The sequence below is a fragment of the Ranitomeya variabilis genome, chromosome 4 (assembly GCF_051348905.1).
Source record: "Ranitomeya variabilis isolate aRanVar5 chromosome 4, aRanVar5.hap1, whole genome shotgun sequence".
Classification (NCBI taxonomy): Eukaryota; Metazoa; Chordata; class Amphibia; order Anura; family Dendrobatidae; genus Ranitomeya; species Ranitomeya variabilis.
In genome coordinates, this window is record NC_135235.1 from 168,067,627 (window position 1) to 168,087,844 (window position 20,218).

At 41.9% G+C, this 20,218-nt stretch overlaps 1 protein-coding gene across 1 annotated transcript in view; it reads left to right on the forward strand.

The window, feature by feature from the left end:
* The window catches only part of MAT1A (methionine adenosyltransferase 1A), a 47,301-nt gene extending 28,818 nt beyond the window's left edge, over positions 1-18,483 (forward strand). Inside the window, exons 6-9 of the mRNA XM_077259362.1 lie at positions 10,523-10,741; positions 10,878-11,060; positions 11,151-11,284; positions 15,761-18,483. Of these exons, the coding sequence (XP_077115477.1) occupies positions 10,523-10,741; positions 10,878-11,060; positions 11,151-11,284; positions 15,761-15,863 (639 nt within the window). The 3' untranslated portion in view covers positions 15,864-18,483. The remainder of the gene's footprint in view (positions 1-10,522; positions 10,742-10,877; positions 11,061-11,150; positions 11,285-15,760) is intronic.
* The last annotated feature ends 1,735 nt before the right edge of the window (positions 18,484-20,218 follow it).

Here is a 20,218-nt window from a genome sequence, read left to right on the forward strand (position 1 = left end):
GTGACTAAAAAGTTAAATGTTCATTTTTTTCTTCCATTTTGCTTCTGCTGCTGTGAAATACCTCAAGGGTTAATAAACTTTTTGAATGTGGTTTTGAGCACCTTAAGGGGTGCAGTTTTTAGAATTGTGTCACTTTTGGGTATTTTCAGCCATATAGAGCCCTCAAACTGACTGCAAATGTGAGGTGGTCCCTAAAAAAAAGGTATTGTAAATTTTGTTGTAAAAATGAGAAATCGCTGGTCAACTTTTCCCTTATAACTTCCTAACAAAAAAATTTTGTTTCCAAAATTGTGCTGATGTAAAGTAGACCTGTGGGAAATGTTATTTATTAACTACTTTGTGTCACATAACTCTCTGGTTTAACAGAATAAAAATTCAAAATAAATAATAATAATAATAATAATAATAATAATAATAAATCAAAATAAATGTTATTATTTTCTGTCCACCTACTTTTGGATCACCCTGTAAATATACACACATCTAGCATCACTGCATCCAAAAAAGTTCTGAAACATCAGGTCACTATGCAAAAATCAAGCCCGCACAAAGCTCCATTGATCAAAAAAATAAAAAGGTAATGTGTTTTGGAAAATATCAACTCAAGCAAAAATAATTTTTTCAGAATTTCTGCAATTTTTTTGCAAGTTAAATAAAAAATTTATGTTTGGTATCATCATAATCGTACTGACCTGGAAAACTATATTTCCAGGTCATTTTTATTGCTAAATGGATGCCAACCCCCCCCCCCCCCAAAAAAAAAAAAATAAAAATAAAAAAAAATGTGAATTTACCCTTTTTCATAATTTCACTTTGCTTCGAATTTCTATCCCTTTTTTCAGTAAACAGTATGATAAGATTGATGTTGGCATTCAAATGCTGGCCTGGCCCCCATCCTGTAATAATATTCACTATACTTGCCCGCATCCTGATATAATTACTCCATTCTGACTCATACCCTTTAATAATGTCCCCTTTATGGCTGCTATAATTTTATAATGTCCCCAGACTTGGTCCTTATCTTGAACTGTGAACTCCCAGGACCTTTCTGGATGTTCTTAAGGGGGTGATTTCTACTGGGATGTACAGTGATGTGTGCAGTGATGGTGCTTGATATTCTCATTTAAGGGTCAAATTCATAACATAGTTACCATACCTCCCAACTTTTGAAGCCGGGAAAGAGGGACAAAGTTTGCGGCGCGCAAGGCGCGCCACGGTAAATTTTAGGCCTCGCCCCTGACCACACCCATTCATAATTAGTCACACCCATATCCACATCCCAACCACACCCATTTAGCACTGCTGATCACTCTGTTTCATATACAATAATTATAAACAAAAAAATATGGCCACACAGTGCTACATACTGTATAATGACCACACATGATGCCCCATACTGTATAATGGCCACACATGACGCTCCATACTGTATAATGAACACACATGACGCTCCATACTGTATAATGACCGCATGCATACTGTATAATGGCCGCACATGATGCTCCATACTGTATAATGACCGCACATGATGCTCCATACTGTATAATGACCGCACATGAGGCGGCATACTGTATAATGACCGCACATGATGCTCCATACTGTATAATGACCGCACATGATGCTCCATACTGTATAATGACCACACATGAGGCTGCATACTGTATAATGACCGCACATGATGCTCAATGCTGTATAATGACCGCACATGATGCTCCATACTGTATAATGGCCCCACATGATTCTCCATTCTGTATAATGACCACACATGATGCTCCATACTGTCTAATGGCCACACATGATGCTCCATACTGTATAATGACCACACATGATGCTCCATACTGTATAATGAACACACATGACGCTCCATACTGTATAATGACCGAATGCATACTGTATAATGGCCGCACATGATGCTCCATACTGTATAATGACCGCACATGATGCTCCATACTGTATAATGACCGCACATGAGGCTGCATACTGTATAATGACCGCACATGATGCTCAATGCTGTATAATGACCGCACATGATGCTCCATACTGTATAATGGCCCCACATGATTCTCCATACTGTATAATGACCACACATGATGCTCCATACTGTCTAATGGCCACACATGATGCTCCATACTGTATAATGACCACACATGATGCTCCATACTGTATAATGAACACACATGACGCTCCATACTGTATAATGACCGAATGCATACTGTATAATGGCCGCACATGATGCTCCATACTGTATAATGACCGCACATGATGCTCCATACTGTATAATGACCGCACATGAGGCTGCATACTGTATAATGACCGCACATGATGCTCAATGCTGTATAATGACCGCACATGATGCTCCATACTGTATAATGGCCCCACATGATTCTCCATACTGTATAATGACCACACATGATGCTCCATACTGTCTAATGGCCACACATGATGCTCCATACTGTATAATGACCACACATGATGCTCCATACTGTATAATGACCGCACATGATGCTCCATACTGTATAATGACTGCACATGATGCTCCATACTGTATAATGACCGCACATGATGCTCCATACTGTATAATGACTGCACATTATGCTCCATACTGTCTAATGACCGCACATGATGCTCCATACTGTATAATGACTGCACATGATGCTCCATACTGTATAATGACTGCACATGATGCTACATACTGTATAATGGCCACAGTTCTCCATACTGTATAATGACATACAGGCACACAGCTCACACGCACGCTCACACACACACACACAGCTCACACACACGGCTCACACACGCAGCACACACACAGCTCACACACGCACGCAGCTCACACACATGCAGCATCACACACACACACGCAGTATCACATACACACGCAGTATCACACATACACACGCAGCATCACAAACGCAGCTCACAAACACATGCAGCTTTGACACAAATGCATCACACATGCAGCCATCACACACACACACGCAGCCATCACACACACACGCAGCCATCACACACACACGCAGCCATCACACACACCCATCACACACACGCAGCCATCACATACACACCAGATACCTCATACACACATGACACACACACACACACATGCAGCATCTCACACACACACACACATGCAGCATCACACACACACACACACACACATGCAGCATCAGACACACACATGCAGCATCAGACACACATATGCAGCATCACACACACATGCAGCATCAGACACACACATGCAGCATCAGACACACACACACATGCAGCATCAGACACACACACACACATGCAGCATCTCACACACACACACACATGCAGCATCTCACACACACACACACATGCATCACACACACACACACACACACAGCATCTCACACACACACACACATGCAGCATCACACACACACACACACACACACACTCTCCTCTGTGGTGCAGGGGCGGCTGATGTCCATGTGCAGCTCTTCAGTTTCTCCGGCTGCTCACATCTCTGCACTGTACCGGCACCTCCCCCGTCTCTCCTTCTCTGCCGGGATAGCAGATAAGAGCAGGAGAAGCCGGAGCTCCGCGCACACACAGGAGGTAGTGAGTCGCTGACCTCTCATCTTGATCGCTGCTGGCTCTCAGCCTCTCTCCCTCAGCGTGGCAGGCAGTGCAGCGCCGCACAGGGGGCGGGGTCGGTGGGGAGGTGACCCAGCTTTTATAAAAAAAAAAAAAACAGCCACAAACCTAAGTTACTCAGGTGCCGCCCCCTGCATTGTCCCCACCCAAGGCACGTAGTGCGGGACAACTAATGTCCCTCCCGGTATCCCGGGGCTGACTGTCAAAATCAGGACAGTCCCGAGGGATCCGGGACGGTTGGGAGGTACAGTATGTAGTTACCAGTAAATCTAGATATATACAGAGCATGATCCCAATGTACACTTAACGAGGAATCACTAGGATAATCTCTGTGCACGAACATTCAGATTCGATTTGAAAGAAAAAGAAGTTAGAATTAATACAGATAGTCCTCGCATAAATAAATATTCAATAAATAGGAGTATTCAGTCCCATATATTCGCATAGCCTAAGTAGGTGTACCATTGTGATCCTAAAACAGGCATTCCTTAAGGGTATGTGCACACGTCAGGATTTCTTGCAGAAATTTTCCTGACAAAAACCGGACATTTCTGCCAGAAATCCGCATGCGTTTTTTTCACGTTTTTTTTTTTCGCGTTTTTGACGTGTTTTTTTTTAGGTTTTTTCCCAATGCATAGACCAGCGGGAAAAATGCGGAAAATCTGCAAAATTAATGAACATGCTGCTTTTTTTACCGCGATGCATTTTTTTGCGGAAAAAAACGCACCATGTGCACAAAACATGCAGAATGCATTCTAAATGATAGGATGCATAATGTATGCGTTTTTAATGAGTTTTTATAGCTTTTTTATCGCAAAAAAACGCGAAAAAAACTAAAAAAAACCTGAATGTGTGCACATACCCTAAAAATATGCATGCTAAAATAAATCAATTACTGCTCTTACCCCTGAATACAGGGGGCCATATGTCATGACCTCCATCTGGAGAGGATACTTAATTATACCGTGTATGTGGGAAGAAAGGATAAGCGTACACTGGTAAAAACCATATATAGTGTACACCATCAGAGGGAACAAATGGAAAGGTCAGGAAGGATCCAAAATTAAAATTAAAAAGGTCATTATAGAGATAGAGTTGGTAATTCTTTGAGGTTAATTGGTATGCTGCCTACCTTCAGTGTTGTCCTGACAGATAAAACTCAAAATTAACTTGCTCATTCAGGCCAGTTGGATGTACCATATTAAGGTGGCATATAAATGTAGTTTCGTTTTTGGGGATAAATTTTTCCCAATCTCCGCCTCTTAAGGTACCGTTACACTAAACGACTTACCAACGATCACGACCAGCGATACGACCTGGCCGTGATCGTTGGTAAGTCGTTGTGTGGTCGCTGGGGAGCTGTCACACAGACAGCTCTCTCCAGTGACCAACGATCAGGGGAACGACTTCGGCATCGTTGAAACTGTCTTCAACGATGCCGAAGTCCCCCTGCAGCACCCGGGTAACCAGGGTAAACATCGGGTTACTAAGCACAGGGCCGCGCTTAGTAACCCGATGTTTACCCTGGTTACCAGTGTAAAAGTAAAAAAAAAAAACACTACATACTCACATTCCGATGTCTGTCACGGGAAGCTGACCGCGGGGGACGTGACAGACATCGGAATGTGAGTATGTAGTGTTTTTTTTTTTTTACTTTTACACTGGTAACCAGGGTAAATATCGGGTTACTAAGCGCGGCCCTGCGCTTAGTAACCCGATGTTTACCCTGGTTACAAGTGAACACATCGCTGGATCGGCGTCACACACGCCGATCCAGCGATGACAGCGGGTGATCAGCGACCAAAAAAAGGTCCTGATCATTCCCTACGACTAACGATCTCCCAGCAGGGGTCTGATCGTTGGTCGCTGTCACACATAACGAGATCGTTAGCGGGATCGTTGCTACGTCACAAAAAAGCGTGACGTTGCAACGATATCGTTAACGAAATCGTTATGTGTGAAGGTACCTTTAGTGATTTGGAGATTTTTTCTATCCCCACAAGGGAGACTGTCGTCTTTTTTGCCCCCATGGCAGGCGTTTACGTGTTTTGCTAGAGGAGTATCACTTTTATATTCTATATTGCCAAAGTGCTCCCCAATCCTCTGTCTGAACTCTCTTCTAATTTTTTTGATGTACATACCACACATATGCAGTGCAGGGGGAGTGATGTTACATCTGAAGGCAATAAAGGAGATCACTTTACCAGGTATCACAAACAACACAACACACTTCACACTCGAGTCCACCAGGGGGAGCTATGCTCCTATCTATTAGGGCACTCTTCACAATTAGGTAAAACTGGTGGGCTGGATAGGAAGTTAGGCAGAAGTGAGCTGGGCTTCACCCAGTAAGCTGCTATCTGAGCTCCGCTCAGGTAGTGGGTCCCTGACAGGGGTGGGATCCTGTCAGAGGCCTAGACAGAAGGCCACGGAGCTGCGCCTGCCAGACGTGCGGCAGCATCCTAACAAAGAGACATTAAAAGAGAATTGTATTGCAGAGGGTGAGGAATGAAGTCATAGCAAAAGGAGAGGAATCCAGAAGGAGTTCTGCCCTGTAAAAGGCTGCCTCCTTTCTGAGGCGCAGGATCCGGTAGCCGGAACACCGAGGGAGTATCAACTCCAAGCTTTGCTCCAAAGACCGGCAGGACAGCTAAGTCCATATTAGTTGCCCGACCTTTACCCAGGAGGCACGGTGGCAACTGTGGGGGCTGGGGCATGCTAGAGTCCCTGTAAAAAGCCTCAGGCCATCAGTCATACGGGTTTGTCCTATCCATTCCATCAGGGGGACAGAGAGAAAGAGACATAACATCTAGAACACCAACATCAGTTGTGAGGACCTTACCGACACGCTCAGCAGGGAGGTACTCCAACACCCAGGCGCTAGAGGAAGGCTACTGATTTCCACCTGGATAAGGGGACTCTGGATTTGCCTTCTGACCGGCCGGACTCTGCCTGCCCTGTGATTCGGTGCTCTGGACTGTGGATGCTGAAGCCTTCAGTAAAGGTAAAGAGACTGCAACCTTCACTGCAACACTGCAACAGGTGGCGTCACGAACATTATCCCTTTAAAGACCTTCCCCCCCATTTACAACGGACATCCCTGGGGCCACGGACCGGTCAGCCACCGTGACATCCACATCGAGAACCGAAGGGACCCGGCTCCGAGTACCCCATAGCCCTACTGGGGGAGCTCCACATACATGTACACATACACAATACCTTTTTTGTGCAACAATTTATGAATTCTCTGATAGTGAATTTCCTTTGGTTGTTTTTGAGGATTTTGTGTGTTAGTGTTTAGATTGTATTTTGCTTGACAACTTTTACATATTTTTTTTCTGGAGGACACATTCTGCTTCCTTATAATCAAATGATAATTGACACAAATTTCAACAAAATTAAATATAAATTTAGATATATTTCAACACATTTTGATGCCATCATTCTACATTTTCTTAATGTTATAATAGTATAAGGATATGGACATAATGCTCTTGTTTTCCCCCTTGAAGAAACAAGTTCATTGTTGAAATGTGAAATGTGTTGTTGTGATATAATGTGAATAGTGTCCTGCCTCTTATGTACATAATGTGTCATGTGATACAGTATGTAAAGTATTAAAATGTATAATAAAGTAATGCATAGTGTTATAGGAATGATATTAGTGTATAGTAGGGTTGAGCGACCTTTACATGTATAGGATCGGGTCGGGTTTCACGAAACGCGACTTTTTCAAAAGTCGGGTCGAGTGAAATCGGCCGATCCTATAAAAAAGTCGGGGTCGGGGTCGGCCGAAACTCAAAACCCAATGCAGTGCATTGGGTTTCCAATGGTTCCCAGGGTCTGAAGGAGCGGAAACTCTCCTTCAGGCCCTGGGATCCATATTTAAGTGTAAAATAAAGAATTAAAATAAAAAATATCGCCATACTTACCCTCTGATGCGCCCTGGTACTAAGCGGGAACCTTCCTTCCTTAGAATCAGCCTTCCAGGACCTTGCGGTGACGTCGCGGTGATGTCGCGGCTTGTGATTGGTCGCGCGGCCGCCCATGTGACCGCTCGCGCGACCAATCACAAGCCGCGCCGTCACCGTGACGTCACCGAAGGTCCTGGAAGGGCTGATTCTTAGGAAGGAAGGCTGCCGGAAAGAAGCCGAGGGTGAGTATATTCCTATTAGGTATATACTCACCCTCGGACGCACCCTGCTTCTTTCCGGCAGCCTTCCTTCCTAAGAATTAGCCCTTCCAGGACCTTTGGTGACGTCACGGTGACGGCGCGGCTTGTGATTGGTCGCGCGAGCGGTCACATGGGCGGCCGCTCGACCAATCACAAGCCGCGACGTCACCGCAACGTCACCGCAAGGTCCTGGAAGGCTGATTCTAAGGAAGGAAGGTTCCCGCTTAGTACCAGGGCGCATCAGAGGGTAAGTATAGCGATATTTTTTATTTTAATTCTTTATTTTACACTTAAATCTGAATTCCGATACCAATTCCCGATATCTTAAACATATCGGGAATCGGTATCGGAATTCCGATTCCAGATTCAGAAGATCGCCGACTTCATGGCCGACCCCACACAGGGGTCGGGTTTCATGAAACCCGACTTTGCCAAAAGTCGGCGACTTCTGAAAATTGCCGACCCGTTTCGCTCAACCCTAGTGTATAGTATATGATAAGACATAGTTTAGGACTTAGAGCATAAAATAGATAGTATAGATATGAGTAGTGACTGTATTTGGATAGCGACATTATAGTAAAGTAATAGTTAATGTTTAGGAATTGCCCATAGTGTGAGGTGCTTAGTGTTAGGGCAAGTCACTCCTTCCTATAAATAGTTAGTTGAAGCTTGAAGTACAAAGTGAGCAGTGATGTCAAAAGGTGATCCACAGTAATGAGAGACAAAAGGCCAGGGATAGCGAGATCCTGATGAAAGAAAATAGAGAATGACTGAAGAGACAGAGTGGCTTTCCAGAGACAGGTCCTAAGAACAGGATGCCGTACCAAGAAACAAAGGTCCCATGCATGACTAAGTATGATGGACTAGTGGGTGGGTGTCCCAAGTGCAAGTGTTCCAGTTTGCCAGTAGTGGAAGAAACAGGACATGGAACCCCAGAGCAAGTAGACTTGCTGATTAGGACTGTAGACTTGAAGCTGGTTTGTGAAGTACGGAGAAACCAGGGTGCCTCACTAGCCCTGGAGTAACTTATGGTGGAAGGATGTTGTGTGACAAGATACTTCATAAATAAAGAGAAGCATCCATAAGACTTTGTACCCGCTTTTCCTTGTATACCGTGTTTTTCGGATTATAAGGTGCACTTTTGTTCCCCTAAATTTTTGGGGAAAGTGGGGGGTGCGTCTTATAATACAAATCTATGTGCTGTGCTGTAGAGGAGGGGTGTGTGGCTCTAGAGTGGTGTCAGGGGGCTGGGGTGGGCTGGCTGTGGGCTGCAGAGACGGGGAGTTCACATGCTCCCGCTCATTAGCCTCATGTAATATTCACTGCACCCACTGTCCATCACCTCGGTGCTGAAGCCGCACCGAGTTGGTTGACGGGGAGCGGCGCATATTGCATGTGCCTGCACTCCCCCCTCCCATCATGAAAATGCCCCTCGGTCACTCTATATGCCCCCTGCTGGCATGCACATGGCCCTCCCTGTCACTCTATATGCTCCCTACTCACAGGCACATGATAAAATAACAAACACTTAATTCACCTTCTGATGATGGCTCCGTGCTCCCAGCTGCCCCATGGCTCTTCCTGTGTCTTTGCCGACATCCGATCGGCACAGCACAGTGATATCATCACTGTGTGCCCAGGTCACATGATTGGATGCCCAGGAAACAGGAAGCGCAACCGAGGAGCCGGGAGAATCGGAAGGTTAGTTAAGTGTTTGTTATTTTATCAAGTGTGTGACAGCAGGGGGCATATAGTGACCGGGGGGGCCATGTGGGTGCCAGCAGGGGGGCATATATAGAGAGGGGGGCCATGTGTTTGCCAGCAGGAGTGCATATACAGAGAGGGGGGCCATGTGCGTGCCAGCAGGGGGTCATATAGTGACCGGGGGGGTGCAATATCCAGGATAGGATGGGGGGCTATATGCCAGCACAAGGGGGCAATGTGCCGGAGGGGGCAATGTGCCAATGTGCCAGCACAAAGGCAGTGTGCCAGCACAAGGGGATAATGTTCCAGCACAAGGGGGCAGTGTGCCAGCAGCACAAGGGGGCAATGTGCCAGGATGGGGGTTATATAAATACCAGGATGAGGGACTAATATATGATTTGTAAGACAGACACTGGCATTATAAAACAGACCCCCATTTAACATAAAAAAATATTTTATTCTATTTTTCTTCACCTAATTTGGGTGTGCGTCATATAATCAGGTGCGTCTTATAAAGTGAAAAATATGGTATACCCCTTTCCAAGTTATCATTCAGTAAAGACCTTATGTTTGAACGATGGCCTCCTTCATTGAACTGTGGAACCCATGGTCCTGGCCAGCCAACACCATTGGCTACAGACGGCCTGCATGGGCACAAGGCCCTAACAGCACCAACTCACTGACCCAGGCAGGACACACTCTTTCAAGTAGCGCGCTGGGGCGTGAGAGGAGAAGATGAGTGCCTCACCTGTGGCTACTGCCCTGCGCCACGCTACAATAGAAGTACTGTTTATTACATAAGACTGTCAGAATTATAGCAAAATGTAAGAGTGCCTATAATTACAAAAGAAATATTGCAAATAAATTATAACTATACTTTTCATTAGAAAAAGTGCATTAAGAAATATTATCTAAATTTTATAATTGTTTTTTTCCCTACTGCATAATTTTAGTAAATGTTATTTTTTTATGTATAACTTCTACTTATCCCGATTCTGACTATTTTTTTTAAATCTAATTTAGGTTACAGTGAAATACATTCAGCAGAATGGTGCTGTTATTCCAGTCCGGGTTCATACTATTGTGATATCAGTGCAGCATGATGAGACCATCTCCTTAAGTGACATGCAGGAAGCCTTAAAGAATAAAGTTATAAAGGCTGTTGTTCCCGACAAGTATCTGGATGAGAAGACTATTTACCATTTACAGCCAAGTGGGCGTTTTGTTATTGGTGGTCCCCAGGTGACTTCATTACCTAATTTTTGAATATGCCTGGAACATATACAGTAGATTTTTCATCACACTTATATTTATTTTCTATTTTGTCAAAATGTTATTTTTATATCTTTAGAACAAAATGTTTTTTGATATATTACAGGGTGATGCTGGTGTCACAGGCCGAAAGATTATTGTAGATACATATGGAGGATGGGGTGCCCATGGTGGTGGAGCTTTTTCAGGAAAAGACTACACAAAAGTAGATCGTTCTGCTGCCTACGCTGCCCGATGGGTTGCAAAATCTTTGGTGCATTCTAAGCTCTGCCACCGTGTCTTGGTTCAGGTATGGTTAATTTTCTTTTTTTTTTCTTGTATTACTTAGTTTGCTTAAAGAACTACCTCTAAAGTTCATTTTTTATATGGATTTACATAGGTGTCATATGCCATCGGTGTGGCCCAGCCATTATCAGTTTCACTGTTTACTTATGGGACCTCGGAAAAAACTGAAAAGGAGCTGTTGGATATTGTCAATAAAAACTTTGATCTGAGACCTGGAGTCATAGTCAGGTAAAATTAATGAAACAGACCTAATTAATTATGAGTGTTTCTTACTCAATTTATTAATTTACTGTTGTATAGGACTGGTTCTTGATACGTACCTGTCATGGCAGTCACAAAAGGGCATCTCTCACACCTTTTAAATAAAAGAAAAGTAACGTGTTGCTAAAAGACGAAAGTATTTGTTCCCTTTTTGAAGCACCTTAGCGTTCTCTCCCACTACCAGACACCTTTAATGTCATCACATGTCCCGTATATATACAGTATGATGCTTTGCAGCTTTCCTATACATTGTATGATGCTCTTACTGCTCCTCTATACACAGTATTAAGTCCCATAACTCCCTTTAAAGAGTATGATAGCACTAACTGCTCCGTATACACAGTATCATGGCCCCAACGGCTCCCTATACACAACATAATGGCCTCCTAGCTCCCCTATATATGGTATGATGCCTCCTCAGCTCCATATATATTTACAAAGTATAATGGCCACTCTATACTTAGTATGATGCTCTCACATCTCATTTATACCTTGCATGATGGTTCCACAGCTCCCCTTACACATTATGAAGGCACAAAATACAAAGCATGGTGGCTCCCTATATACAGTATAATGCCCTACAACTCCCCATATATAATATGAAGATCCATCAGCCACCTCTGAAGAGTATGAGGCTTTAAAGCTATCCTATGAACAGTATCATGTCCACCACAGCTCCCCTATATACAGTATGAAGGCCTCCACACCTCCTATACATAGACACCCCCATAACTTCCCTATACTCAGTACAATGCTCCTAGAGCTTCCCAATATACAGTATGATGCCCTTACAGCTCCCTTAAAAACAGTATAATTACCCATATACATAGTATAATGGCTTTCAGAGCAACCTTATACACGATATGATGGCTCCACAATTCCTTATGCATAGTATTATGATGGCTGTATGCAATATGATAGCTCCCACTGCTCCACTATACTTAGTATAGTCCCCACAAGGATTGGCTGAAAAAATAATAAATACTCACCTAGCCACATTCCCCTGATGCACTGCTCACATTCATATATACACACATACAGTTGTGATCAAAGGTTTACATACCCCGGCAGAATGTTTGCTTTCTTGGCCTTTTTTCAGAGAATATGATTGATAACACCAGAGTATTTTCTCCACTCAAGGTTAGAGGTTGGGTGAAGCCATTTGTTAACAAACTACTGTGTTTTCTCTTTTTAAATCGTAATGACAAACATCCAAATGACCCTGATCAAAAGATCACATACCCTGGGGTTTTTGGCCTGATAACATGCACAGAAGTTAACACAAATTGGTTGAATGGCTACTTAAGGTACCTTCACACTCAGCAACTTTACAACGAGAACGACAACGATCCGTGATGTTGCAGCGTCCTGGATAGCGATCTCGTTGTGTTTGACACGCAGCAGCAATCTGGATCCCGCTGTGATATCGCTGGTCGGAGCAAGAAGTCCAGAACTTTATTTGGTCATCAGGTCGGCGTGTATCGTCATGTTTGACAGCAAAAGCAACGATGCCAGCAATGTTTTACATGGAGCTAACGATCTGTGAGAACGATAAGTGAGTCGCCGTTACGTCACAGGATCGCTCCTGCATCGTTCTGGAGCTGCTGTGTTTGACGTCTCTACAGCGACCTAAACAGCGGCGCTCCAGCGATCGGCTCGTTGTCTATATCGCTGTAGCATCGCTGAGTGTGACGGTACCTTAAATGTAACATCGTCATCTGTGACCTGTTTGCTTGCAATCAGTGCGTGTGCATAAAAGCTGAGTGGGTTTCTGGGATCCAGACAGACTCTTGCATCTTTCATCCAGCCACTGTTGTTTCTGGATTGTGAGTCATGGGGAAAGCAAAAGAATTGTCATCGGATCTACAGGAAAAGGTTGTTGAACTGTTTAAAACAGGAAAAGATTACAAAAAGATATCCAAGGAATTGTTAATGCCAGTCAGCAGCGTTCAAACTGTGATGAACAAATGGAAAAGCAAGGGCTCTGTAAAAACAAAACCACAGTCAGGTAGACCAACAAACATTTCGTCCATAACTGCCTAGAAAATTGTTTGGGATGCAAAAAACCCCCACAAATAACATCAGCTGAAATACTGGACTCTCTGAAAACTAGCGGTGTGGCTTTTTCAAGATGCACAATAAGGAGGCACTTGAAGAAAAATGGGCTGCATCATCGAGTCGCAAGAAGAAAGCCATTACTGCGCAAATGCCACAAAGTATCGCCTACAATACGCAAAATAGCACAGAGACAAGCCTCAAAACTTCTGGAACAAGGTAATTTGGAGTGATGAGACCAAAATTGAACTTTTTGGCCACAATCATAAATGTCTCATTTAGAGACGTAAACAAGGCCTATTATGAAATGAACACCATTCCTACTGTAAACCTCAGGGGTGGATCGCTGATGTCTTAGGGTTGTATGAGCTACAAAGGCACAGGAAACGTGGTCAAAGTTGAAGGAAAAATGAATGCAGCACATTATAAACAAATACTGGAGGCAAATTTGCACTCATCAGCCCGGAAACTGCGCATGGGATGTACTTGGACGTTCCAACATGACAATGATCCAAAACACAAGGCCAAGTCGACCTGTCATTGGCTATAGCAGAACAAAGTGAAGGTTCTGGAGTGGCCATCTCAGTCTCCTGACCTTAATATCATTGAGCCACTCGGGGGAGATCTCAAGCATGCAGTTCATGCTAGATAGCCCAGGAATTTACATGCAAATTACCTCTTCAGAGGGAAAGAGGACTTAAACTCTATATAGTGCCTCCTGTTGGAAGTAACAATCCTACAAGTCACAATCAACCCTTTAACGCGTCTTGCAATATGACTTAGGATATAAGCCAAATCAGGATCTCAATTTGCAGACACTTTTTTTGGGCTTTTGGCCCTCATCAGTGCAAAGTATGAGATCTGATTTGGCTCTGGACTGGGGTCTAAGGGGTAAGGATTCTACTTGTGTCATATTACAAGACTCGTTAAAAGCTTGATTGTGACATGTAGGATCGCTACTTCCAACAGGTGGCGCTATATAGAGTTCAAGTCCTCTTTCTCTCTGAAGAGGCAATTTGCATATAAAATTTCCCAGAGGAGCATTGCACGGCAAGTAAGCCTCCTTACCTTGACAACCCAGAGCTGCTATGTCACTTTCCACAAGGAGAAGCCGTAGGGTATGTGTCCACGGTCCAGAATCCCAGCGCTTTGGAAGCAGCGGATACCGTGCTCTGCCCAAAGTGCTGCTCCCTTTGTACGCGCGGTGATTCCGCCTGTGTTCATTGAACACAGGTGAATTCACCGCATCCTATACATTGGACTGTGTTATTTATCTTGCGGAGACTGAGCTTTTCCGCAAGATAAATAGACATGCTGCGTTCTAGAAAGACACGCCGCATGTCCGGTTATGCAGCTCTGCCACCTGCGTGTTTGTACGCACAGTGGAGATGGGATTTTATAAAATCCCCTCCACTATGCTGTAACATCTGGACGCTGCGGATTGGACGCTGTGGCTGTACGCCTCCAATCCGAAGCAAATCCTGAAAGGAAAAAGCGCTCGGTGGAAACATACCCTTACCCCTCAGGAATTTACATGAACTAAAGGCTTTTTGCCAAGAAGAGTGGGCAGTTTTACCATCTGACCAAATAAAAAACCTCATCCACAACTACCACAAAAGACTTCAAGCTGTCATTGATGCTAGAGAGGGCAATACACGGTATTAAGAAATAGGGTATGTGAGCTTTTGTTCAGGGTGATTTGCATGTTTTAGGTTGTCATTATGATTCATAAAGAGAAAACACAGTAGTTTGACAATAAATGGCTTCACCCAACCACTAACTATGAGTGGAGAAAAAGTTTTAAAGTTTTAGTGCTAGCAATGATTAAAAAATTGCCAAGAAAGCAAACATTCTGCCGGGTTATGTAAACTTTTGAGCACAACTGTATACAACAGGTTAAATAAGTATTCAACGCTTCATCAATTTTCTAAGTAAATATATTTCCTTAAGTGCTGTTGGCATTAAAATTTCACCAGAAGTTGGTAACAACCCATCTTATCCACACAGGCAAAGAAATCAAACAATAGATGGCCGTGAATAAAGTTATGTGTAATAATGATAAATGACACAGGGAAAGAGAATTGAAGGCAGGGAAAGAGAGGTGCAAAAAACCATGGAAAGTCATGATACCAGCTGAAATCCATCAGTACTTTGAAAGTACCATAATTTTTGGATTATAAAATGCACTCTTTTTCCCCATAAATTTGAATTCCATTACTTCATATTTTGCCTATCATCAAAGTATCTATCCAGTCTATGATTTTCTTAATTCCACAACTTGTCATTTTTCATACTGCAATTTCAATGTTAAGGAGTATATATACATATACACATGTCATAAAATAATATATGCACATTTAACAATGTAGATTATTTGTCTTTCTACAGGGACCTTGATTTGAAGAAGCCTTTATACCAGAACACTGCATGTTATGGGCATTTTGGTAGAGAAGGATTTTCTTGGGAAGTTCCAAAGGAATTGATCTTTTAACAAGAGATAGAAGAACTGACAATATCGAGTAAAAAAATAGAGCAACATAGGACATTCTCCTTCAGGAATTCCTAATTTACTATTAATTAACATTTGTGATGACATCAAGGAAAATATCATATGAAGCAATAGCAATGAATGGATCATCTGGGAGTAAAAAGTATTAATCCGAACTCAAGCAGATATTCTACATGTTACTTCATACTGTATTGTGCTGAATATCTAGCTTTTCTGTTTGTAGATTGTTCTCATGGTATTATTAACTTAACAGTTCAGGTTTATAAACTCCACTACATAACCTAACATTAATATTTCTAATGTCAATAATAAGGTTTTCATACCTTTTGTTAGACTCGATGCACCATCTTAAAGCCATTTTTCCAGTTTACACAAATTGTTATCAATTTGGCCACATTAACCAATGTTTGCAAAAAATTATTTTAAAAATCAAAAAAATATTCATTATACATTCTTTATTAATTCATTATGGTTTTCGCAATCTTTGCTTGCTTTTATTCAATACTTCATCCTGTAGTTTCAGGGTATAAAAATCTGTTCCGGTAACATGATGGATCTTCAGGTGCACTGCTCGTATTAGTGCTGTTATAGGAAGATTAGTGCACATAAAGGATGACATTGATAACGATGGACACCTGGAAAAGAACAGTTTATGGATCTCTTACTATCTAGAAGCTTATGAAAAAAGGCAGGGTCTTATATTTCTTTAACAATCTGTAACAAACAGTAAAAGATAGAATTAAGGAGCTTAGTACATAAACAATCTAATATAGTAGGAAACTACTTTTTAAGGACCATTCCAATGTTTTTTCTTTTATTTCCCCATCCTTTAGCTATCAGTTATTTGTGTACAGTGTGTGCTGTAAAATACTTACACATTGCTGACTTCTGCCATTTCCGGCGCTGCTCTAGTCCTTTGCCCCATCATGTAACTGCAATTACGCCCACCCAATGTTATAATGTACACCCTGGAGTGGTCCTCTGAGGTGGTGATGGGCTGTGTTATTAACTAGGCCTTTGTGAAACTGTGCAGGTTCAATATATTTTATATCCATTCACACATCACTTGACTTTGACTAATTTTATCTTTCCCGTATTGGTGCCAACTCACTTAATTCCAGTGAATTTTGATTGCAGGTATGCTTATACAAACTCCTATACCTTTACATTTCTATGTCCATTAGACATTATAGTTTGTTAATCAATGTAGACTTGTGTCTTAAAAGACCACTTTACTGTTTTCAGAAATATTCTCTAAGGTAATAAAGTGATAAACTGAAATTTTAGCCTTAAATTTGAAAATTCCAGCCCATAAAGTATCCAGGATTCCCTCTTTTGCTGCTCTGAATCTCTGTGTCATGTACTCAACTACAGGTGCTGCACTTGACATAACACATTAAATCAGTTCTTTCCCTATAAATTGTTACAAATAATCACCATATTTTTTGCAATATAGGATGCACTTTTTTTTCCAAATCTGGCAGGAAAATGGTGGTGGGTATTATAATCCAAATGTATCTTACCGGTGGGGGGCAGCTGTGGTGAAGTGGGGTCTCAAGAGGCAAGGTTGTTGCTTTAGCCAGCTGGCAGTGGCGGCAGGAGTGGTACAATACTGTGGGCCCCAGGCTGGTAGAAGGGGTTATTTGGTGGTGCGATGATGCAGCCGGCTCCTGGCTCTCACAAAATGTCAATGGAGCCCCCTCACTTCCATGGTTTTCAATGCGGAGGACTTTGGGAAAATGTCCTCTGGAGGCGGCGCATGCGCAAATTGAGATCTGCGCACCTAGATTTTTGTACTGAGATCTGTGTCGAGAGCTCAAAACTGTGCATGTGTCGATTCTGGCGGCCATTTTTCCTATGTCCACCATTTTGAAAACCATGGAAATATGGGGGCTCCGGAGACAATTTGTGAGAGCCCGGGGCCTGCTGCACCACCGGACACCCCCTCGTGTTGTCGCCGGCTTCCTGCAGCAGCATTCTGGGACACCACTCCATTGTCTCAGCTCCTGAGGTAAGCTATAGTAAAAGTAGACTTTAAGACACACCACTATTTTATTAAAAACATTTTTTTCCTATTTTCCTCCCCAAAATTTGGGGAGTGTTTTATGGTCTGACTCATCTTATAATCGGCAAAATGTGTTCATTCATTAGCAAAATCAATCAGCGATCAACGGCTATGCAACTCCTGTGGGTGGACTGCATTCTTTTTACATGGTGGGTGATAATAACTCTTTAACACTTTAACAGCCTATGACCTGCGTAGGATCCTTAGAGCAGGCTCAGGAGGTGTGCCTACTTCATACTGAGCAGAGGCAGGCCAGCAGTGTTTCACAGCCAGCATCTGCCACCAACATCAGCGACCGGAGCTACCTCAGATCACAGCTGTTTAACTATTTAAATCATTCACATGGCACTTACATATTCTGCTCACTAGTGTGCCTACACGCTGTCTCGACTAGGCCCCTCATGATGCTCTCACATTGACCAGGTGGCCTGCTGAAGGCCCCCATGGCTGCCACCTAAGTGCTTCTGTTTCTACATAGGAAAACATCAGTATCACAATACTACTGTAGCATATAGTAAAAAAAATGATCCCAACTTCAATAAAAAGGAAAGGAAAAAAAATGAAAAAAATAATGTAAAACATATTAAAAGAAAAAAACATACATATTTGGTATCATTCTTGTGTCCATAAAAATCCAATCTGTGAAAATGTCAAATTATTTAAACAATACCATAATTCAGTACAGAAAAAAATAGAATGCCAGAATTGCCATTTGTTGATCACTGCTGTTCAAGACATTACATGAATCCCAAAATGGTTTCAGTAAAAAACAAGCCTGCATACCGCTCCATCTACTGTAAAATCAATAAGTTACAGATTTCAGTATGTTGTGACACAATTTTATTAACAAAGTTCAACCTTTTTTTAACCACTAAAATTTTAAGAAATCTGCTAAGTTTGGTATTGCCTTTATCTTACTGACCTGGAGAATCATTTTGCCAATTCACCTGTATAGTGCAAAGGAAAAAACAATGTCTGAATGGCTTTTTTTTACCATGTCACCCCACTTGAAATTTTTTTACAGTTTTTTTTGTAGCTTACATGGTAAAATGAATAACGTCATTTAAAACTATAACTCTTCCTACAAAAAACAAGTCACATACAGCTATAAGGGCAGAAAAGTGTTATTTCACTTGTGAGAGAACAGCAGGAAAAAAAACTAAGTGAAAAAAACGAAATAGGTCTTAAAAGAGTTAACAAGGATTCTGATGGAAATTAACCCTTTTTTGCTTCCTGATTTATATGGAGGAAGAAACCAACCACCAAAACTATAGAGTGAACCATGAAAGTCCAGACAAGATTATATAATTTAAAATATATACATTTATTTAATAATAGCAACAGTTATACTAAAAGAGATTGTGTGCACATATCAGGACAGTTTATTCAAAAATGTAAAAAAAATTACATTAAAATGCAAATATAGTCAATATAGGATGGTGAACCCAAGGATAAAAGAACAACAATATATCAGGCCATATACAATGAAAGTAAGTGGGCTCCTACTAAGGGTATTAGAGATCTCCAAGAATTAAGAGAAAAAATAAATAAAAAAATATAAATAAAAAACAATAATAAATATTAAATCTCATTAATAGATAAGAAGGCGACAAAGTCCTTATTGGAAACAAAGTGCAGCAGTATCAAGAAATAAGCAACCAGAACTCCATATAATACTCGAAGTGCATTGTGCAAAGTGCAAAAATAACAATGGAGATCTGTACCTTAGGGTGCCACCTGGTCCTAATGACGCGCACACCCCGACGCGTGTTTCGGAAATGAAGGACGAAGGAGTTTTTGCACAATGCACAATGCACTTCGAGTATTATATGGAGTTCTGGTTGCGTATTTCTTGACACTGCTGCACAATAAGGACTTTGTCTCCTTATCTTTTAATTAATAAGATTTAGTATTTATTATTGTTTTTTATTTAATTTTTTTTATTTTATTTTTTCACTTAATTCTTGGAGATCTCTAATACCCTTAGAAGGAGCCCACTTACTATCATTGTATATGGCCTGATATATTGTTGTTCTTTTATCCTTGGGTTCACCATCCTATATTGACTATATTTGCATTTTAATTTATTTTTTTTAAAATTTTTTGTATAAACTGTCCTGATACGTGCACACAATCTCTTTTAGTATAAGGCTACTTTCACACTAGCGTTGTGCACTGCACGTCGCTATGCGTCGTTTTGGAGAAAAAACGCATCCTGCAAAAGTGCTTGCAGGATGCGTTTTTTCTCCATAGACTTTTATTAACGACGCAG